Source organism: Papilio machaon, chromosome 6 (assembly GCF_912999745.1).
Source record: "Papilio machaon chromosome 6, ilPapMach1.1, whole genome shotgun sequence".
Taxonomy (NCBI): Eukaryota; Metazoa; Arthropoda; class Insecta; order Lepidoptera; family Papilionidae; genus Papilio; species Papilio machaon.
In genome coordinates, this window is record NC_059991.1 from 2,425,224 (window position 1) to 2,449,050 (window position 23,827).

General features: G+C 34.6%; 3 protein-coding genes across 5 annotated transcripts; 2 read left to right on the top strand and 1 right to left on the bottom strand.

Annotated features, from left to right (window-relative positions):
• Window positions 1-1,358: 1,358 nt before the first annotated feature.
• LOC106715986 (18S rRNA aminocarboxypropyltransferase) lies at window positions 1,359-2,257 on the bottom strand. The gene has a single exon (XM_014509401.2). The coding sequence runs from the start codon at window positions 2,167-2,169 to the stop codon at window positions 1,396-1,398; it is 774 nt and encodes a 257-aa protein (XP_014364887.2). The 5' UTR covers window positions 2,170-2,257; the 3' UTR covers window positions 1,359-1,395.
• Window positions 2,258-2,977: 720 nt separating this feature from the next.
• Window positions 2,978-11,613, top strand: LOC106716010 (calcyphosin-like protein). 3 transcript variants are annotated; one of them, XM_014509428.2, is made up of 8 exons: window positions 2,978-3,066; window positions 5,669-5,740; window positions 9,020-9,173; window positions 9,464-9,560; window positions 9,914-9,994; window positions 10,191-10,315; window positions 10,599-10,683; window positions 11,338-11,613. In XM_014509428.2, exons 1-8 carry the CDS (start codon window positions 3,024-3,026, stop codon window positions 11,437-11,439), a joined length of 759 nt encoding a protein of 252 aa, XP_014364914.2. In that variant the 5' UTR covers window positions 2,978-3,023; the 3' UTR covers window positions 11,440-11,613. The 3 variants fall into 3 exon arrangements, with proteins under 3 accessions (XP_014364914.2, XP_045534246.1, XP_014364918.2); XM_045678290.1 differs by lacking the exon at window positions 2,978-3,066 and adding an exon at window positions 5,240-5,279; XM_014509432.2 differs by lacking the exons at window positions 2,978-3,066; window positions 5,669-5,740 and adding an exon at window positions 6,847-7,001 and having other exon boundaries at window positions 11,338-11,612.
• A 2,110-nt stretch (window positions 11,614-13,723) lies between these two features.
• LOC123721059 (calcyphosin-like protein) lies at window positions 13,724-19,682 on the top strand. The gene is made up of 7 exons (XM_045678291.1): window positions 13,724-13,916; window positions 16,759-16,912; window positions 17,797-17,887; window positions 18,537-18,617; window positions 18,848-18,972; window positions 19,052-19,136; window positions 19,442-19,682. Exons 1-7 carry the CDS (start codon window positions 13,868-13,870, stop codon window positions 19,541-19,543), a joined length of 687 nt encoding a protein of 228 aa, XP_045534247.1. The 5' UTR covers window positions 13,724-13,867; the 3' UTR covers window positions 19,544-19,682.
• Window positions 19,683-23,827: the final 4,145 nt, after the last annotated feature.

A 23,827-nucleotide genomic window follows, 5' to 3' on the forward strand; every position in this document is an offset into this window, starting at 1 on the left:
TTTTATTTTCTCCCATAAATCTTACTTCTTACTAATATTATAAATATGAATGTTTGGATGGATAGATGTTTATTTGAAGGTATCTCCAGATGGCTCAACCAATCTTGATGAAATTTGACATTTTTTTAATTCCGCGCGGACGAAGTCGCGGGCTACATCTAGCTACCATATATTTAAGTTACAATTATAACTGCAATAATTATAATTATAGATGCATTTCATTCAAAGTATCAAAATCATTACTGCTATAGGTTGCATCCCTATTAATTAATTGACTTTTTGCCAAGCTTGAAAAATTCTCATGCGATAAACGTAGAAGAGAAAAATCCAGTTGTTTTGTGAGACATTCAACGCCTACATTGTGACAAGCGCCATCTATCAAAAGCGTAAGATAACAAAATGATTTATCTAAAATATGAGAATCGGGAAAAAAGAAATATAAATTGTTTTTCAAAAATGTCATTCAGCGAATAATATAATGAAAATAAAACTACTGTAAGAAGACGGAATAGAAGATATTCCATATCTTACCTTATTTTAATATATATCAAAATCTTGTGTCACGATGTATGTTGCCAATAAACTCCAAAACTACTGAACCGATTTCAATCAATTTTCACATGTACCTATATTTTGGTTTAACTTACTGGATAGGATAGTTATCATCTCCATTTTTCGCATAAGTCGTGAATGTAAACGAATAAAATGTATTCAATTAATTGTTTTTTAAGCAAGGTGTTTATTTACTGTTTAGTTTTATGAAGATGGCGGTGTGCATTAATTCGTCGATAAAATTCTTCAATAGATGGCGCTGTGTTCTATTTCTTAGAATATAAATTCTATTACTTTATTTCACGTAATATTTAAATTCTTATTAAGTTTCTTTTAAAATTCCGCGCGGACGGAGTCGCGGGCGACAGCTAATGGTTAAATAAACTTAAAATCTTTTTCCACGATAGGCTAATACAATAAATATGTATTACTAGCTGTCGCCCGCGACTGTCCGCGCGGAATATAAAAAAAAAATAATAAGTAACTTATGTGTTCTTCCAGACTATGATCTACGTCTATGACAAATTTCATCGGGTATATAATATTAATTTATACAGGTGTATCTGGCCACCAACCTATCGGCCGGCCCAGATAACGCTGGCCGCCCAGATAGAGCTAAACCTGCTGGAGTTACAAGCGATGGACCGGCAGGAGAAGGCACAGGACAGGCGACTCTGACAATCTCTTATGTCGGAGGCCAAGTCCCACTTTGGGTTGCAGAGCCAGCGTAGTAAGTAATTAATTTATATAACAGTTAGATTTTATATTGTTTTACATTTATTAACATTCAAGTAAAAATATCCTTGATGATTTTAATATTTTTCATATCTTTTTTATTAGATGTCACTTAGTGACGTCATCTTCACATTCACTGTCGGAGTCACTGTCGGAGTCACTGGGCGGCCACATTGGTCTGGAATCTTCATTTTCTTTACCCACACTCTCTAAAAATTTGTTCTGAGCTTCTAAAACACTTTTGCTGTCAGTGCAAGCACTATAAAGATTTAAAACATCCGAATTTAATTCTAAAAATGAATGACCCCATGAAAATTTAGACAAATAAAATTTAGCTTCTTGTTTATGGCCAGTAATAAACAAAGCTGCAGCCAAAGCCTCTACACAGCTGAGTTGGTAAGGTTTGCCATAATTTATTGGATTTGCTGCTACTAAAAATGGTAGAAGTCTTGGATGCGGAGATTTCATTCGACCAAACGGTGTTTCATCAATTTTCGCCCATGAACAATCAATCACTGCAAGACCATATTTTTCAATGATATTTTTGTCATTCGGGCTTACACATTGACTGCCAACTGGTGATAATACAAGGCCCGGAAATCTCTGTCCAAGTTTTAAGTTTTTTATTAGGTTATGCCTTAACAATTTTCTTCCAGAGCACTTTTTAGGATCACAGTGATTTAAATCCCACATGCTAATAGAGAAATTAGCTTGGATACCTTCGTCATCAGAATTATTGGAAGAATCTGTACCGTTTGAACTTTCTGAATCGCTGTCTTCTGATGAGTGTACGCTGAGATCCTTTAGTCTTTCAGCATAATTTCGTTCGACATGATGGTTGGAACGCTTGCCTCGAATACCGCCTCTTTTTCCTGGTGGCATCGTTTCAAATTTTTATATGAAAATGGATGTTTTAACTTTTTTGTTTACATTAAACTTATAACCTTCACACATGTGTCAGTTTGACTTTGACAACATGCTCTGACATTAACATCAAAAAGCATATGAGTAGAGTAAAGTAGTAAAGTCAAAACAAATAATTACATACCCTTTATAAACTTACACAGGAGCCTAAAGCCAATACCTGACCTAAAAAGGACACTAAAAGAAGAGGAAAACTGAAAAAAGTTTAAAAAAATTTAATATCGTGAAAAAACATTTACAACAAGGTTTCAGAAAAACTAAATTGAAGCTAAAACGTTTTATAAATTCCGCAGGTTTTGTAAGAGTTGCTGATTTGTGGTTTTTAAAACAATCTGCTATGTTTGAAAGCCACGGTTGGCGGTGTTATCAAAGTTAAACAAACTTACTAATATTATAAATGCAAATGTTTACATGAACGGATGGCTGGATGGATGTTTCTTTAAACGTATCTTCGGAACGGCTCACCGGATTTCGATGAAATTTGGCACAGATGTAGAACTTAGTCTGGAAGAACACAAAGGCTACTTAAGTTTTTTTTTAATACTTCGCGGACGGAGTCACGAGTGACAGCTAGTACATCAATAACTTCAATTTGATTAAATTCTTTATTTTTTTCTTTTTACTTGCTACTGATCTCTTTTAAAAAAGGTAAAATATTTAAAAACCTTACCTTCAAAAGTTATGACATTAATTCAAATAAAATTGACAGTTACAATAGCTTAACAAAATTTGTTGACGTATTATAAGTAGGTATTTCAACAAATTGGTTGATTATTTTGTTTGTTGTAAACGTTTTAGAGAAATTATTCAAAATGGATTTCTCACGAGGAAGAATGAGCAGTGCCTCTATGGCCGGTGAGTTTTTTGTTTTCGCAAAACCAATTAAGGAATCAGTTTATTATGTCGATGAAATAAAAACAAAAATATAAGCTGGATATCATGAAACTAAAGTCGTAACAGTAACATATCTTCAGATGGTTAATCCAGGATCTGAAAGGAAAGCGAGTTGGAATTCTTTTCAGTTTGGACCATAGTCTTTTGACTTTGTGTTTCATTGATCTTCCTTTCATCGTAAAATATAGGAGTAAGCCCTTTGTTAAAACAACTTTCACAGTGCAACGTCATTATAATAGTTGTTTCACAGCAAAGGCTGATGGATATTCTTTAGAAAAATGTTTGTTAAATACATATAAAAATATAAGAAAAAGGGTAAAGCGTTTGATTGTATCTTAAAACAATTTTCTCATGGAATGTAACGCACGCTGTGTAAAAGGAGCAAGGATATTTTAATCTATTCCGAGCGAAGTGACTCAAGTGTTCGCTAGTGTTCTATTCTGGCGTGAATCATACAACCTTTGATTATAAATATGTACATGTACAAGTAAACAACTTACAAACAACAAAGCACGCAACTATCATTTTGTAGGAACAGTATAGCGCTTACAAATTAAAGATAATTATGGTGTATTATAGTTCATCGATTTTCGTATGTAGGTGCCAGTATTATTACAGGATTGTAAGTTATAGGTGTTACAAGTCTGTTTACCCTTACGTTTGAAAAGGCAATACGTAAGTTAAAATAAATCGTGTCAGTGCATTGTATAATATTTAAAAGTCACACGATGCGCTTTAACTTAAAATCTTTTTCCACGATAGGCCAAAATAATAAATATGTATTACTAGCTGTCGCCCGCGACTGTCCGCGCGGAATAAAAAAAAATAAGTAGCTTATGTGTTCTTCCAGACTATGATCTACGTCTATGCCAAATTTCATCGAGATGCGTTAGGCCGTTCTTGAGCTACCCTCAAACAAACATCCATCCATCCATCCATCCATCCAAACATTTGGCATTTATAATATTCGTGAGATAATATATGGCCGTTGCCAACCTGTCTATATGTTACGAAAGTAATGGGTACTATAGCAGCGCAAACTTATCATATAGTTAGAAATATTTCAATTTTGTTCTACCATATCATGTTATTTTAAAGTAATGCGATGGCAAACTAGAAAGCGGTTCATCTGATTCAAGTAACCGCACATAGGCATCTGCAACAGAAAAATAAGTCGCAAATGCGTTATCTAATGTTATTGAACCGTGAAGACTATAAATGTACCCGATGAACCATTCCATCTGCGCAACATAATATGTAATATTATGTTAGTAGTATATCACACTGCTGTAGGCTTTATTTGAACGGTAGTTGTTATAGTTCGTACTAAATATCCCATGCTACTTATTTACTATCTACAGGAGGGAAAAAACCTTTAGTTGGGAAAAGTATGTTCGTTGTTCAATTCCATCGTGTAACTGGGCACCGAACTAAACCTATTAATGCTTCTGCCCAATCAAATTCGACCATAGCTATTATGTTTTTTCTTGAATTTATTTTATTATTATTTATGCATTTAATAATTATTACCAAAATCTTAGTCTTAGTGTATCATCACACAATGACATTAGTTATTTTAAATATAATTAACCATCAATTAACTTTAACAGATGATCTAGTCTATAATTAAGCTTATTTTAAGATTGTGAAAATACAACGATTATTTCGTCACATAAGTTTCAAGTATCTTAGTCAAGACTTTATTTAGACATAATGAAACGGGTTCTAAGGCCGAGTACTCACGATCCGGTTTAACGCGTGCACGTCGAATGCAGATTTGTGATTTGTATGTCGCAGGCGGCGCATGAATAAACTGTGCATGTTACTGTAAAATGAAGTACGTCTACATTCAATCGATCGTCGAAGCTTGTGGGCGAGAACCAGAGAGGTAGACCGGAAAAGATACGACTGCCTAACTAGGACACGGTTAAAAACCGAATCGTTAATGCATAGCCTGAGACAAACAAACATTACGTCTCGCTACAATTGCGACGCCTTCGAAAACATTCCAAGATTACTGTCAAGCCGATTGTGTTCGGCGTAGGTTGGGCTGATTCACTGAATACGATTGTCCTTGAGTCGCCCTTTAGTTGAATGTTTCTGGAAAAGTACAAAATATCGATTTAACTTAAGTATTCATGTGTCTACAATGCTACCAGACGACGATTGCGGTTGTAACTAACATTATTAATGTATGAAACTAGAATGCTATCAACAATAGTTAATCGTAAAAGTATCTTTTTATGTATTCAATTCCATTATTGCTGTTTCCTTTGTTTCCTTGGCTTTTATTTGCTGGTACAAAAACCTTGGCTATAAATCGATGTCATTCAATTGACTTAAACTACATATAACTTAATTGGGGTTGCTTTCGTATATTGATCTGACGTGTATTATATCTACTATGAACAATTTCGACGACTTTTTTTTTCTTGTTGTCCAGTAACCACCAAGGGCGTCCATGTTCTAAAAGGGTCGCAAAATAATTGCATCGCATGATAAGGGGTTCAAGTTGAGAAAAAGGTTGAAATACACTGATGTAATAAGTGTTTTTATTTTGCAGCCTGTTTTAACTACGAAACTAAGTCGACGGTGAATAAATTCGACGCAAAAGAGGTTATGGATCCAGCCACTTGTAAGTTTTGAAATTAGTTTAATTTAGATGTATTTAACAACACGTAGACAACACATAGAAAGAGATCCTTTCATTATTTCGTAAGCTCTCATTTCTTTATTCATAAGAAATATAGATGGAATTAAATACTTGGGGCAAAACGGTACATTATATATAAATGGTTACATACTGATATTTGATTTAAATTGTATGCAGATGCACGTAAGCCAGCAGTCTGTGTCTTGTGTTAATTGTTTTATTTTTAGACTAGCGACCCGCCCCGGCTTCACCCGGATGGCAAAGGATACAACTATAGATACATCTGATCTCTTTTCTGTCATATCAGTAGTACCCTACCCTGCGATGATCCATCTATTCGTAAAGAGTAAAACCCATATAAAAACGGCCGTGCCCGGCCCACGCTTATTGTTTATGATCGTGATATCTTGTAAACTATTTGTCAGAATCATGTTCTGCGGAAATTTTAATCTACATTAAATTCTCCGGATAGAGCAAATAACGTGCGATTTTTATTGCATTGTTTAAAACAAAAAGTTGTTAAGATTATCTAGATAGATAGATATGATATATATCTATCTATCTAGATAAAGATAATATATAGATATATGCCATTGCCAACTTTTTTGCAGCACGCAAAATGACAAGTCGTTCAATTGTGATTTAGGCATTGGTGGCAGTTTTTTGGTGACCACGAGACTGTTGTTATCACAATAATAAATTTAGCCTTTTATATTTTTACAATTAAAAATGATTTTTACATAATTCAAGTTTCCTGTCAGTGTTGCACCTGCTTATTTTTTTTTTTTCAAAACAGTATGCTATAAAGTTCAAAAGGAATACGCAATTAATTTCTGTAAAGTTTCAACTCTCACACTCAACTCAAGTAGTACACGCTTATTAAAAAGAAATACCGTGATGCGCGTCGTCACATATTTGCACATCGCGAAAAAAGTGATGAAATGAAAACCATGACAAAATCACCCGTGGGCGCTAGCCATATTATCATTCTGGAATATTCGAAAAGTAAAATTGCATCGACTTGAAAACAAAAACTCGCTACATTTCAGTTACACGCATCACTAGACTGACTTTTACTATAGCTATACTCTTTGGTTAGTCGTACAATATACTTCGCGTGAGCAAGACGTATTGCAGCAAATTTTGAATAAACGTTGGAAGTATATAACAAGAATATAAAGTGAAATTATTTCATTAAAAATGGTTGAAATGTATCTCGGTAAACCAAACACATCATCAAACAGTAAGTACCTTACATTTTTAGGACATATTAATAGGAAATTTCTACTAGTATAGCCATCTTTATGATTTTATGTTAAATACATATAAATCTCCGTGTTTTAAGAATGTGTGTTATTAGAATCGGACTGCTAATTTTATTTGCCTTTACAAATGTCATTTATCGATTACATTACCTACTTATTTCAATCATTTGTAGCTGGTAATAGGAATATACAATAAAGGGGTCCGCACCCCGAACTCCGCGAAGACTGAGAGCGCGTCAAGAGCTTTAATAATGAAAAATAAACGTTTAATTACATAATTAACAAACTGGGTCACTTTCACCATAAATGCACCAAAACAACAAGCATTTTACTTAAATGTAATTTATAGTGTTTATTCAGTATTAGCCGGTTGTTTTTGTATAAAAATTTATGACGCATTACATTGAGTTTACAAAATGGATGCCGGGTGCCGGCCGGCTAGGGATGGCGATCTCAAATCGATTAATCGAAGAATCGATTTCTCGGACCAAATAAATCGATTTTTTTAATCGATATGTCGTACTGAATCGATTCAGTGAATCGATATTTTACCCTTGAAAATCGACTTTCGATTTTTTCTCTTATGGTAAAAAAAAATATATTTAGAATTAGCTGAATGTATTGAATGTGTGTATTGAATGTAATGAATATATGAATGTATTACGGCATTGCCAGTTAAAGGTTTAATTACTTTAAAATTCGCGAGATGGCGGTGTGCTTAGTTTTCGTTGCTTCTCTTTAGTAAAAAAAAAGTTACGTTGGTAATCTTTGACTTGGTTGATTGATATTGCGTCATTGTTTTGTCTTGTTATTATTTATTCATTTGTTTATATATATGCTTTGATTGGTTGATTGTTGTAATATACTGACCATATAATACCAAAATATATTCATTTTTCTGACCATGTAGCCTGTTCTCGAGCAATAAATAGAATAAATACTTCAATTTTAGATATTCAATCACAGCAACAACTTCCACAAAATAATAGTGAAGAATTTGACGTAATAGAAGTGTTCCCTGTGAGCGCCTTTTTTCCATTGCCGGCAATCGCAAGTGATGAGCGGAACCGCTTGGATCCCAGTAGACTTGACAAATTGTTGTTTTTAAAAAGCTTAGATATGAAGCATTGGAAACTATAAGCTATGTTATCTACTCTCTTAAATTTTTAATCTAACAAATGCATTTAGAAAATAAATATCTTCTTTTATATGTGATCTGATATTTTGATATGGTAATAAAAATAATTGTAATTATCGAATTCCCTGAACTAAAAAATTCCTGATTTAATTGATAAGACATCCCAGAGATTATTTACTATGGTACCATTCTTGTTTTTCATAAAATAGATTTATATTTACATTGTAAATACAAATTTGAAAAAAAATCGATTTTTTAAAAATCGATTTTTTAGAAATCGATTTTTTAGACCTCGATTTTTTTATGAATCGATTTATCAGGTTACGATTCGAATCGATTTAAAAATCGATCTTTTTTGGAAAGAATCGCCATCCCTACGGCCGGCCGCTAATCCGCAATATGTTTAAGGGATGGCAGGGTTTACAGCTATATCTGTGCCCAGAGAATCGAAAACATCAATGTTTGAACAATCGAATATTAAAAGTAGTTTAACTAAATCGATGACTTACAAAAAAATTAGATTCATAACCGATTTTACTCAATTCTTCTCTAGTGAAATATCAAATGAAGAAATTTACACTGCTGCTGAAGAGATTAGTTTAATATTTTTTTTAAGAAATCATAAGAAAACAGTGACAGCCCCAGATTTCAAAAAGTTACATAAGAACAGAATATGGATGGCATTTTCACTGTTTTTCCAAATTAGCTTTTGTGTGCCTTTTTATACGAATAAATCATCTTCGTGTTTTAAAAACGTAACATAAACGTAAACAAATGTTTTCTAAATGGAGAAAACATTTGTTTATGTATAATTTAAAGAAGTAAAAAGTTAATTTTTAATGTGCTTGAAAATTACAGTAGCATGGCATCGCCCACAGTCTGCTACATCCAGGGTGGAAGAGGAACTCATTCAAAAAAGTACTCGGGCGGCTACGCAAGCAACAGATCCCTTGGAAAAGCTGCGGCTCCTGTGCTTGTCTCGAGGAGCCACTGGGATAATGGTCCTGGCAAGGTGAGGATCTCAATGCTTACAGATCACTACATATTATTTCTTTAATACAATTTTAATGGGCCATAACTTTATGATAGGGATGGTATACCATCTAAGGGCGCAACCTCTTAAGAAGACAAGTTTCAAGAAGTATGTTTTATAATTGAATTAAAGAAGCAAGATAAATTGACAGCCAGTAGTTGGAAAAAAAGCATAAATAGGTCTTGCAGGATATATGAGCCGATTCTGAGTGGAGATATATTTCTAGCAGTTTTTGTCTTGGTTAACAATGACCATTAAATTTGATTCAGATTCTTTAGAAGACTGGATGATGATGGAAGCAACCGACTAAATAAAGAGGAATTTATCAACGGCTTGAAGGAAACAGGACTAGAGATGACTGTGGAGGTTAGTTTTACATTTTACAAACTAACTTGAAAGTATTGAATATTGGACTACATAAAAAACTAATTTCTAAATAACACTTTTTAAACTTGTTCTATGTTTCTTATTGTCATTGTTAAATATACACATTTTATAATATAACTAGCTTTTACCCGCGACTCCGTCCGCGCGGAATAAAAAAAATAGAAAACGGGGTAAAAATTATCCTATGTCCGTTTCCTGGTTCTAAGCTACCTGCCCACCAATTTTCAGTCAAATCGATTGAGCCGTTCTTAAGTTATAAATAGTGTAACTAACACAACTTTCTTTTATATATATAGATTATAGTGAGGTAATAAGACATTCTTAAATTCTAGGAATATGAGGAACTATTCCATAAATTGGACACCGACAACAGTGGATCTATTAGTCTTGATGAATTTATCACACAACTGCGAGTGAGTATGTAAATTATTTATGTTATATTTACTAAGTGCTTTAGGTGCATCAATATGAAGATTTATGATGTCTCTGCACTAGACATAAACACTATATTGGGACATCTTTAGTCACCCTAAAACTACTCTTCTATACTAAGGCACTTATTTAGTAACCTAAGTTCTCTAAGATTGATATTATTAATTTTTTTTCCAGCCACCTATGTCTGAGTCACGGCGCGCTATAGTGGAGCGAGCATTTAATAAGTTAGACAAAACGGGTGATGGTGTGCTGTCTGTTAATGATATAAGAGGAGTTTATTCTATGGAAGCTCATCCTAGGTAAATTAGTATTAATGCCCTTAGCACATCTTCACCACAAATTGATAGTGTACCACTTAATAAATTACACTGTATCCTCTTTCTGTGCGTCTCCTCCTTTGTCGATTAAACATAAATATTTGTATTTGCGGATGTCTATGGTCAGCTATTGCTTTCACTGTTTCACCATATTCAGGTGGCTGCTTGCTTGTTTGCCACCTAATATAAAAAAAGCCTATGCTCTGTAGTGGTAATTAAGGAATTCCTAAAAATAAGTGATAAAATGTAATGATTTGTGTTGTAGATATATGAGCGGCGAGGAGACAGCTGATGTGGTGATGACGAGGTTCCTCGCCAACTTTGAGCCGGATGGCGATAGAGACGGAACGGTACACTTTGAAATGATAATATGCACTACCAATATTGCTATACAACTCTAACAACGACATTTGCAATAGTAGAAATTGAAAGTTTGAACATGGCAATATTAATTGACAGCACTAAAAAAATCAAAATTTTTGTCAGACTACGTGTTTTCAAATTAAACGATAGTAAATGCTTTGACGCGTTTGTGTATATTTGAAATGTTTATTAGTTTACCGGACAATTTTTATTGCAAATGATTTTTTAGGGTTGCTATTACAATGAATTGTAAACAGATCAATTTTCAGTATTTGAGTCCAATTTTTTTTGTTTAAATCGTTTCTATATAATACATACATCAATAAAATTAAAACATTAAGCAAGTTTCACTTCATCATTCAGTTCAAGACTAATAATTTCGTTTTTCAATATTTCTGATATGCTGTGGAAACCAATTATGAATTATATTTATGTGCCAAGGTACTTTATTTTGGCGAATTCGTGTTGTCGGCCACTTGCTTGTTTGCAGCCTTTTACTTAAACTTGATCAAACAAATTCATTAAACATGTTTGATCTTTTTCTACACGATCTTTGATTACAAATGAATTTTTTAGGGTTGCCATTTTATAAATTATGTTCAGATACCGTGGACGGAATATAATTTTTTTTTTGGTAACAGGTAACACTGGAGGAGTTCATGAACTACTACAGTGGCATCAGCGTGTCCATCGACAATGATTGCTACTTCGACTTGATGATGCGTCAATGTTACAAGTTGTAATTTCAATATATATTATATACACACAGACAACACGCATTAACTATGAAACTTTTGTTACGCACGCACGACGCAATTCTATTCGATAATTGCCTAATGCTTAATGTTATCCGTTAAATTATATTTGTGTTCTATTGTTCATGATAAAGTTTGACCAGTGCATTAATAATAAATGCTTAACAAAAAATGTATTTTATTTTACCCTGACGTCTTATGGTGTCATAATAAAATCCATTATGGCTGAAAACTTAGACTAAGAATATAACTAGACAAGCTGTTAGCGTATAACCCAAAAGGAAGACACAATACAATATCACACAAGGTATATATGTATACTAGCTCTCGCCCGCGACTCCGTCCGCGCGCAGTTAAAAAAAACTTAATAGCGGTATGAAAAATAGATGTTGGCCGATTCTCATAGATACCGGATAAGCACAAAAAAATTCATCAAAATCGGTCAAGCCGTTTCGGAGGAGTATGGCAACGAAAACTGTGACACGAGAATTTTATATATTAGATTGACACATTCCACAGAGAAACCAGAGACGCAAATCGCCACCATCTTATTTTGCAAGAGAGTGATATTTATAATAAGATATTCGAGAGAATGATGCAGCTACATACATTTTCTGTTTAAGTGCGTAGACGTTTTTGGGTCTCATTTGCTTGTTTGCTTCACTACTTGACCTTGAACTATTAAATTGAAGTTATTAAATTGATAAACCGTAGTATTGTGTGTTGTATCTTACCGGTAAATCAGCTTATCACAGTCTATCTTTGCCTAAGTTAAATAAAATCGTCTTAACTTAAAGTCTTGCTTGTGTAGCGTATTCCAGTTTTTTTGACAACATTGTCTTATTATAGCCTTTATTAAGCCACGCCTCAGACTGGACTGGCGTAATGTGAACAACAACGCCTAAACCGTCCATAACAGGTTAGCGCGACTGGCCTAGTGTGAACGGGGCATTAAATCGGAACGAAGCTGTCAACTGTCATTTCCATGCAGCGAACTGTGTAGGGGATTAGAGATGGGCAAAATGTGTCACTTTGAAGAAAAGAGTCATTTTACATCACTCTTTTGTATCAGTATCTCCCGGTACTAGAAGTTTTGAACTAAACTAAACAAGTAAAGAGCAATTAGGATTTAACAGATATAATACCATTTGAAATTTAAAGGTAAACAAAATAAAGGTAAAGGTAAAACACATTATAGATATAGTTTTTTTACATATGCATAATTGTTAACATTAGTTTTTCGATAAATTTAGGAAAAAAATTATTAAATAATTCTATCTATTTTCCTTTCCCTAGCCTCAGTTTTAAAACATTAATTGAATATGCTCTCCCTGTCGCGCTATAAGCGAGTGAGTAATGAGTGACAAGCCAGAAATCGCTCACTTGCCGTTTCAAATCATATATAGGGAAAAGAATTTTATGCCTCGTTCATACCAGGCCAGCTCAGTAGGCCAGTCGCGCTGACCTGTCATGGACGGTGTTATCCACATTACGCCAGTGCAGTCTGAGGTGTGGCTTAGTAAAGACTAAAGGGACAATGTCGTCGAGAAAAAAATGGATCACGCTACATAAGCAAGCCTTCGATTTAGTACTTCAGGAAATTGTAAAATAAATTAATTATGAGTTAAATAAAGAAAATCTTGGGTTAGAAAGTGGATTAGTGAAAGGAATAAGGGGGGGTCGGCTTTCCTATTAAAACAGCTCAAGGCGGAAGTTCCGATTTTTCCATCCGTAATTGCATATTACGAAATAGTTACATACTCTTTGCGTCGTTGCATTACTGCTTTAGAGCTCTATTTTTTAATATTTAATTCCGTCACAGTCTTAACATACTTCCGTCATAGTATATTTTTATTCAAAAAAGCAAAAATTACTAATAATAACATTGACAGATTTAACTGTCTAGATAAAATAACAACGTGTGGTACCCATACAATTGTTTGGACTGGACTGGCCTGTCCCAGACCGTTCACACTGTGCCAGTTGCGGCGGAATGGCCGAACTGGCCTGAAAGTGTAGGATGACCATCAGGACCAGGACCATCCCAGTTATCGGTCAGACTGGCTTATGGGCTTCCATGGGTGTCCACATTAGTCCAGTTGCATGTCAGCGCTGATTTCGAGCGCGACTGACCTAGTGTGAACGGGGTATTATGTCTGAAGATATAAATATAATATATTCTTTGAAGTGAAGTGAGCTAAAGATATATATCTTTTTATCACTCACTCACGCATTACCCATCTCTATAGTGCATTCTATACTATAAAAGTCAGACTCCCTACTCCTCGCGAAAAGTAGCAAGCGGCAGATTTGCGATTTTCGTTAGTCGTACAAAATACTTCGATGGAGATGTATTGCAACTTTTAAATAAAATAAAAAATTCGATAAATTGAAAGATTTCTGTTCCAAATTAAAAATGAATGATTATGTGGTGTATCCTGGCAAACCAAACACATTGTCAAACAGTAAGTACCTATATTATATACGGTATTTATACTATTATGCAAAATTGATGTCATATGTTATAACGAAAATATTATCCTATTTAGTACATGATAATAACCATCGTTACATTCTGATTTGGATAAAAATATATGTTTGAATAATCTTTTTCGTATGGATATTTCCTTTTTTCGTGTTTTAAGAATATGCGTTTATTAGATGCGGACTGTAAATCATATTTATAATACATTTTTAAATGTAATTATTCAATTACATTACCAACTTATTTTGCACCCTTCAACAAAAATAAATGTTTTATTTGATAACAAACCGGGTTACTTTCACCGTAAATACAACAACATAATATGAATCGTTTTACTTGTCTAAAGTTTTTATTCCGTATTTGCCGGTTGTTTTTGTGAAATAATTTAAGACGCATTATGGTGTTTACAAAATGGATGCCGGCCGGCCGCAAATACGCAATAGGTCCCTATATGGATGCAGCCTATATCTGTGTCTTACGTGTCGAAAGTGTTTGAACAGACAAATATTTAAAGTAGTTTATGTATAATATAAAGTAAAATGTGTAATTTAGTAGAATATGCATATAACATTTTAAGTCAATTTCAAGTTTGGACGAGTATGGTAAATAACATTGTGACACGCGAATTTTATTTATAAGATGTTAAGATGTTGTAACACGTTTTTAGTTGATTTTTTTCATAAAAGAAAATCATATGTACTTTATTTTACCAACCAGACATCCATTTTTAACAGTCTAACCTAGACATTAATATTAAAACAATTTTAATACAATTGTTTCTATTGTTATGAATAACTAGAGGTTGCCCGCGACTACGTAAGCGCAGAATAAAACAAATGTCCCAAGTTATTCCCGTATAAATTAGCTAGTTTGTAGTCCAAGTCCCCGTATACATTAGCTACTTTCTAGTCCAAGTCCCGTAAAAATCTTACACGGATCAAATTTCGGATTTGCAGACGGAAATAAGATTTTAAAAAATTGGATTTACGATATAAACAATACGATTGGCGAAACTTATTGTAATATCGACTACCTAATGAAAGTTTACCCGAAAGAAAATTATTTGTTCAAAGTGAGTCCGACGCGACGTAATTCGCGCTTGTCCCCGCAAGGTCAAATAAAAGAATGGCCTAAAGAAGTTAAATTATTATTTTTCGTTACAATTTCAATATTGCCAGCAGAATTTAACGTTATTCTGTTACTTATTATTTTTTGTAATAATTATTCATACGTAAATATGAAAATGACAAAACATTGCATCCTCACTGTCACATTTTTTTTTAGTTTTCGTACTTTCTTTAATGAATGTAACTGATATTTTATAATGAATTTATTTCTTAAGTTAACATATTAGGGATCATTTTCGATTGCACACGGCCGAAATTCGTATTAGGCGTAGTTACTAGCTGGAAAAGTACCCAGTCGCAGACATGACCTTCAGTTCTTAAGCCGTTTCGATAAAACCTAAATAGTGCTTGCAGGATTTCTGATAAAGGACTGGATAGGCATAGTAAAGCTTGTGCTAAAACCACTGTGGCATCTGTGCCGTCAGTCAAGGTAATCGATGGTTTCTGAGACCAAAAATCCTTGTATAAAACATATTATCTCTGTTATGCCAAAGATAATGATAGTGATGACGATATGTTTTATATAAGGATTTTGGACTTAGAAACCAACGAAAATAATTTGAATTGTTAGCAGATTAACGTTTGTCTTTTTAGTATAATTATTTTAGACTGTTACTTCTCAGTGCAAGTTATACCTATCTATGAATATATTTACGTCTTATAAAGAGCTAAAAAAATAACCATTCCAACATTGTTTATTTTATTAAAAATTAGCAGTTGCCCGCGACTTCGTCCACGCGGAAAAAAAATCTAGTAATAAAGATAGCCTATGTCACCCATTAATAGTGTAGCTTCCCAACAGTGAAAGAATTTTTCAAATCACTTTAGTAGTTTCGGAGCATATCCAATTCAAGCAAACAATCAGATCTTTACACATTCACATGATAACTAGTGATGCAACGGAAGTGTCTTAGCGGAACCAGAAACGGAAACAGATGTCAAAAATAATTTTTAGCAGAAACGGAAACGGATGCGGAAACAGAAGTGTAAATAATATGAAAAAAAAAATTTACAAATACATATATATATTTTTTTGGCAAAAACAGTTTGTATTCGTTTTTAATTTATTAAGGCATTGGATATCGGTGTCCTTTAGCCATCAATGTATGTATTTTTACTGTGCTGCAATAAGTTAAAATACGTGTTGACAAACGGAGGCTTTTAAATATTAAAACCATTTTACAAATATATTTCTTTATTAATACATTCACTGCTGACCACTCGGATCCGAGTGGGTTCCGGGTCGTAAAGTTCCGTTTTATCTCCGTTATAAAAGATGCGGAAACAGAAGCAGAAACGGATGTTGAAAAGTGCGCGGAACTTCCGCACTTGCGGAAACGGAAACAGACATCCGTTGCATCACTAATGATAACACTTTACTAATATGATGGACCCCCGATGGGTCCGAAACTAGTCGGTGCCGTCACCGGACGATCAAACGTGAGTTTAGCCGTTTTTTAATTAATTAATTATTATGTCTCACGAAAGTTTAAACAAGATACATAGTTATATACATTTTATATATAATGGTAGATAGAGATACATTAAAATATGGTGCGTGACTGATAACGGTGAACCAAATGTAAAAATAGTTTTGAATGAGTGCTTACCCGACATCAGGCCCAGTTCCTTAAGGTACAGATAACTTAAATGTAAAGAGGGTCAAATATATTGTGATTGTATTGAAAATTACAGTAGCATGGCATCGTCCTCAATCTGCTACGTCCAGGGTGGAAGAGGAACTCATCAAGAACAGTACCCAGGCGGCTATGCACGCAACAGATCCTTTGGAAAAGCTGCGGTTCCTGTGCTTGTCTCGAGGAGCCACTGGGATACTGGTCTTGGCAAGGTTAGGATCTTAATACCTACAGAACACTTTACATTTTATTTCTGTAATACAATATTAGTGGGTCATATCAGTAACATATGGTTGCCATGGAAGGGCCTTTGATGTACCACAAACTTCTAAGACAGATTCTATTCCTTCTATTTGTCTCATTAGTTTTATGGGCATTTTTCCCAAGCATTGAATTCTTCAACGCCGGCGATTTTAATCGCTAAGCGACATGCGCATCGACGATACAACGTTGTGTGTACGGAGCGCGCGCAACGCGAGTCTCGCGACGCAACCATGCGATATTGTTTTCGGCGATTTACGTTGCCTTGTTTACGAAGGGCCTTACAATCTACACTTTCAGATTATATTTGCATAGTCATCTCATATTTGCAATAATGAGTGCATTTAAAACCCATAAGTTTCATACTTACTTCGCTGGCACATCGACGCAAAGTGGGACTTGTCCTCCGACACAGGAGAACGACATCGGTGCCCGTCCCGGATGTCTATGGGAAGCGGTGGCGTCGCCATTTCGGCGAATCCAGGTGGTCGCTTGCTCGTTTGTCACCTTATATTATACTAGCTGTGCCCGCGACTTTGTCCCCGTGAAAAACTGTCATTGTATCATTTAGTAGCATTTTAATTTTTTTTTTAAACAACGTGCAATGCGTTGATGTATGAATGTAGAAGAACCGAGAGAGGTGTGTCAACATCGCTCCAAATGGAGGTCTGTGGTCTCTGCCTACCCTTCTGGGCCAAGGGCATGAGCTATCATCATATCATATGGCCCATTTGCAGGCCCAGGCATTTGCACGAGAATAAGGCGATTTTTTGGGGCGAGACTTTTTTCTAGGAATGGAAGTCTTTGTTAAAGATAATCATTAAAATGTATACAGGATCTTCAGAAGCTTGAATGATAGCAGACATATAAACAAAGAAAAATTCATCTTCATCTTGCAGAAAACAGGACTGGAGTTGACCAAAGACGTATGTCTTTTAATTTATTATTAATAAATTAATTTTTTAAATTATTTAGCGGACTAAAATTGGTTAAAAATATTGTACTATTTCTAAACAAACATTTTATTGATTTATTTTTAATTTTGTATATCAATTTTATTCCACAATCAAACTTTATATATAATACTAGCTGTCGCCCGCGACTCCGTCCGCGCGCAGTTAAAAAAAACTTAATAGGTATGAAAAATAGATAGTGGCCGATTCGCAGACCTACTGAATACGCATATAAAATTTGGTAAAAATCGGTGAAGTAGTTTCGGAGGAGTACGGTAACTAACATTGTGACATGGAAATTTGATATAATATATATATATATATAATTTCCATGTTACAATGTTATGTATCTTGTTGTATTTATTTCCATGTATCTCGTATCTTATATTATAAGATAAATACGTGATGCAAAAACTTTGCACCCCTTTTTAAGGAATTTGCGCAAACATGAAAATGGACACAGTTACAGTTATTTGTAGAAGTTTTGGAGAAGAAGTGCATAGAGTTATTTTTAATAAAAATCTTTGATTATGAGATGCTCAAATTTCGACCAATGGGAGACAGATTAAATAGTTTTAAGTTAATAAGACATGTTGGTAACTAATTTTGATAATTTTTTTAGCAAGCCGAGGTACTATTCCATAAATTTGACTACGATTACCGTGGATTTGTTGATCTCGATGAATTTATCAAACAACTACGTGTAAGTATGTAGATTATTTATATTATATTTTCTTAGTGCTATAGGTGCATCAATATGAAGATTTGCGATGCGTGTTTATTAGATGTTAACACTTTATTGGAATTTATTTAGTCACCCTTAAAGGAGTCTTCTATACTAAAGCCTAAGACTAAGCTACTAAAGCTAAGCCTTAAGGTTAAGAGTTAGCTTTAGTAGCTTGAGTACTCTAAAATAAAGTCAGATTATTTCAGCCTCCAATGTCTGAGTCACGGCGTGCTATAGTGGAGCGAGCGTTCAATAAGTTAGACAAAACGGGTGATGGTGTGCTGTCTGTTAATGATATAAGAAGAGTTTATTCTATGGAAGCTCATCCTAGGTAAATTAACATTAATCTGCAGTTATATAATTAAGGAATGGCAAAAATAAGTAATAAAATGTAATGATTTGTGTTGTAGATATATGAGCGGCGAGGAAACAGCTGATGTGGTGATGACGAGGTTCCTCGCCAACTTTGAGCCGGATGGCGATAGAGACGGAACGGTACACTTGAAATTATACAGCCAATGTTGCTATACTCTAACCATGATATATTGCCAATTTACCAAAATCGAAAATTTGAACATAGCAACATTGGTTGACCGCATTACAAAACACTACAAAAAAACTTTATGTCAGACTTTGTGTTTTCAAATTATAGAATATGCCTTGTTTAACGATTTTGTGTACATTTGAGAAATCTGATAAAAAACGTACGATTTTTGATTACGAATGAATTTTTAGGGTTGCCATTTTATAAATTATGAACAGATATCGTGTACGGAATATATATATTTTTTTTGTAACAGGTAACACTGGAGGAGTTCATGAACTACTACAGTGGCATCAGCGTGTCCATCGACAATGATTGCTACTTCGACTTGATGATGCGTCAATGTTACAAGTTGTAATTTCAATATATATTATATACACACAGACAACACGCATTAACTATGAAACTTTTGTTACGCACGCACGACGCAATTCTATTCGATAATTGCCTAATGCTTAATGTTATCCGTTAAATTATATTTGTGTTCTATTGTTCATGATAAAGAGTATATTTTTAATAAATGTTTAACATAAAAAAAATTTTTGTTTTATTAACCTTATTAACAGTGTTTTAAAATTCATTAGGGCTCAAAGGAATGCTTCTATGTAATGGCAGTCATCTTGGATTTTTTCATAGTGTGCTGTAATCTAGTTTGATTAGGATTAAATTTTATAAATATTTTTGGGTGATCGTACAAAAATACGTCACCTCAAATTATGTTAGCCATCTTGGATTTATTAATTGTTAGGGTACTGTAAAGACGGTTAAATTCATGTGACCCGGTGGACATGTTATTCTAAACTAGATTTTACCCGCGACTCCGTCCGCGCGGAATAAAAAATAGAAAACGGAGTAAAAATTATCCTATGTCCGTTTCCTGGTTCTAAGCTACCTCCCCATCAATTTTCAGCTAAATCAGTTCTACCGATCTTGAGTTATAAATAGTGTAACTAACACGACTTTCTTTTATATATATAGATTGTGATAGCTCAGTAGCGCCCCGTGCTAATGATGAAAGTGTCAAAGGTTGCTTGTACTGTATAGACAAACAAAAACAATTTGTAAGTTAATCATTTGCAACTTCAAACCTGTGCCCTTGTAATACTTACTACTTAAATTGATAATCTACACAAATTGGTACAGCTTTAGAATTTTCTAGAAAACACAAGGTAAAACAAATTTTAATAAATATGTATATCAGTACATTAATAACGATTAGTCGAATCTTAGCTTCATTATATCCATGGTCCTGATATTAGCAATTAAAAATACGTTAAATCGTCACAAGTGATATTTTTCTGAATTTTCCAAAATATAAAAATGGCAACTCCCGTGCAGTTGCTGCTCTCTAATTGGTCAAAATAAGATGCTGTTATGATGACATCGTTAGTTCACATATTTTTGACTGCAGTGTTCAGAGGCGGAGGAAGGCGTGGGTGGTATGGTCAGTCGCCCACGACCTCGCGCTTCAAGGGGCCTCGCACCTTGCAGTTATACCCATAAAAATATTGATCCTAAAATAAAATTATAAATTAGAAAATCAAAATATCTAAACAAACATTTTAATTGCCACATTTTTATACATTCCTTGAGATATACTAACACTGAATGTTAAGTGACACTTATTATTATACATAAGTGAAAACCGTACCCGAATCGATTAAGCCGTTTCTGAGATTACCGCCCACAGGCACAGTTTTAATATGCGTAGTTTATATTTTCAAAATGTCCGCAACTGTCGATTTCAAGGCTACAACAGTATATTAATGAAAATTAAACCCATATTGGTTAAGCCGTCCTTGTCATAATTTATATTATTATTATTTATTTATATTATTTAATTTTTTTATTTATTGATATCGGTGTTGGAAACTCGAACTAATAAGAGTCTTAAAGTTAGCCGACAGTAACTTCAAATGGCGCTTTTATGATAGAACGAAGCAAAAGCTCTTCTTTCCAAGCAGCTACCTGTCTAGCGGATATCTGTACAGGCCAGTATCCTTACCTCTCGCGAAAAGTGGATGGTGGTGTGGGTGGTTTCCGGGAGGTCCGAGGGATGTATTGCAACTTTTAAATAAAATAAAGAATACTATATCATTTATAGTGCATAAATTGAAGTAATTTCGTTCAAAGTTAAAAATGGATGACATGTATCTTGGTAAACCACACACATTATCAAACAGTAAGTACTATTATTATATACTGTAAGATATTTGATGCAAAAGTATTTTAAAAGAATTAAACTAACAGCGAAATAATGAATTTAACTCTAGTTCATAATAATCCTCGCTGTAGTATAAACTCAAACCGAACGTAAACAAACAAAAATGTCAGACGTTCCGCAATGACGGATGGAAAGAGACTGCCTCGAGCAGCAGCGCACGCTTCCTTATAAAACCTTTTGTGAGACTACCCTCAACAGTCCTAACACGGCCTCTCCTGACTGGAGGACGTCCTAGTCCTCCTGTACTTCTTTGCAACTTTGCGAACCATAGGCACGACGTTTGCATAGTTCGTTTACAACAACATAGTGAACCATAGGCACGACGTTTGCATAGTTCGTTTACAACAACATAGTGAACCATAGGCACGACGTTTGCATAGTTCATCTACACAAATGACTTCAGCACATGACATAGGCACGACGTTCGCATATCATGTGTCATCTACATGTGCATAACATAGGCACGACGTTCGCTTATTATACGCAAGTAGTATCACACAATCGTTCGTATAACATAGGCACGTCGTTTGCGTGTCATACGAACATAAGATGTCTCACCGTTAAAAAAAAAAGCAGAGCATGTCTCGGGAGTCCACTCCCCTCACCGTGGCACCATGTAGGGCAAGCGTCCCGCAGTCCGTCCTCTACATGATATTAATGGCAACCCGCAGTTTGTCAGTCCTGAAAATACCCTAGAAGCATCATCTCCTGATACAAAAACGTCTCACAGTTCGTTCACTATCTCACTTCTGCAGTTGGGTATCCCACAGTCTACGCAACGCAGACCATCCCGACAATACATGGACAAAGCAAACTGAACTCATAAAGGGCATCAATGACTATTACGACATAATGACATCCATCTGACTCAGGCAAAGGCTTTTAATCTTATCACGACTCGGCCTTACCTGACCCTCACTAATGAACTGATCGAGGTATTCAATTTCGGTCTTAAGTAAAGAACACATTTTTACATTAATTAAAAAGATGTTGTCTTATTTGGCATCAAAACATGAAATATAAAAATATTGGTTCGATCTTACCGCAGTACAAATTGAATAGATCGTATCCACAATCCCGTCTGCTGTGAAATACACAGACAGCGCGTTCGCCTCACCACCCACATATTTCCATGCAGAATACATGGCTTGGTCCACGCTACCCTTGATTCGCGAACACTGGTACGACTCTCATCTTGACTCAACTTGCTGCTACTACGACGATTATTATGATCACGGTAACGATCTGACATTTTTCTCTTTGCATTTATTTTCACAAAAATACAAACACGAACACAGAGTGAGCAAAGTGGATAGAATCACGCGGATCCTATCCCACTTCTGATGTAAGATATTTGATGCAAAAGTATTTTAAAAGAATTAAACTAACAGCGAAATAATGAATTTAACTCTACTTCATAATAATCCTCGCTGTAGTATAAACTCAAACCGAACGTAAACAAACAAAAATGTCAGACGTTCCGCAATGACGGATGGAAAGAGACTGCCTCGAGCAGCAGCGCACGCTTCCTTATAAAACCTTTTGTGAGACTACCCTCAACAGTCCTAACAATACCTAATTTCTACTATTATACAAACTTGATGGTTTAAAGCAGTGTTTCCCAAAGCAGATAATGCCCCCTTGGGGGCGATAACGCCCCTTGGGAGCGTTTGAAATCTAGGAGGTGTCGATAAGGGACCCAAAAAATGGGGGGGCATTGAAATTAATTAAAGTAATGAAATTGTGGTTTTAAAGTTTTAGGGCTTAATAAAAATTAGGGGGCTCTGAAATATAATTGATTTTCAAAGGGGGCGGTGAAAGAAATAAGTTTGACAATCACTGGTTTAAAGTAATAACGAAAAAAAAATGTTGTAGTAACATTCGTTATATTTTTGTTTGGTTTTACTGGTAGTTGAATGATCTTTTTCAAGAATAAACGTTTTTTACATTCGGAATGAGAGTTTTCATTAGAGGAATTGTTTATGCGGTATCAAGAGCTGTAATAATGAAAAATAAACGTTTTATTATTTATAACAAACCGGATCATTTTCACTGCAAATGCAACATTTTATGACGCATATTACTTATACCTGTGTGTAATGTGTTCCGATTTTTCCGGTTCTTTTGGTTTAATAATTTTGTGACGCATTATGGTGTTTACAAAATGGATGCGGACCGGCAGCAAATACGCAATAGGCATGGCAGGGATGCAGCTATTATGTATAGGTATAGCTACTAACTATAGGCCAAAATACTCTCAAAAACATCGATGTTCGATGTTTGAAGAGTCGCATATTTAAAGTAGTTTAAATAAATTGATGACTTCTCAAAAATGTTTAGTTCTTAAACAGAAAGTATTTATATTTAGTAAAAGTCAGAAGTAATTTTTTAAGTGCCGGTGAGCAGCTGCATTTTATA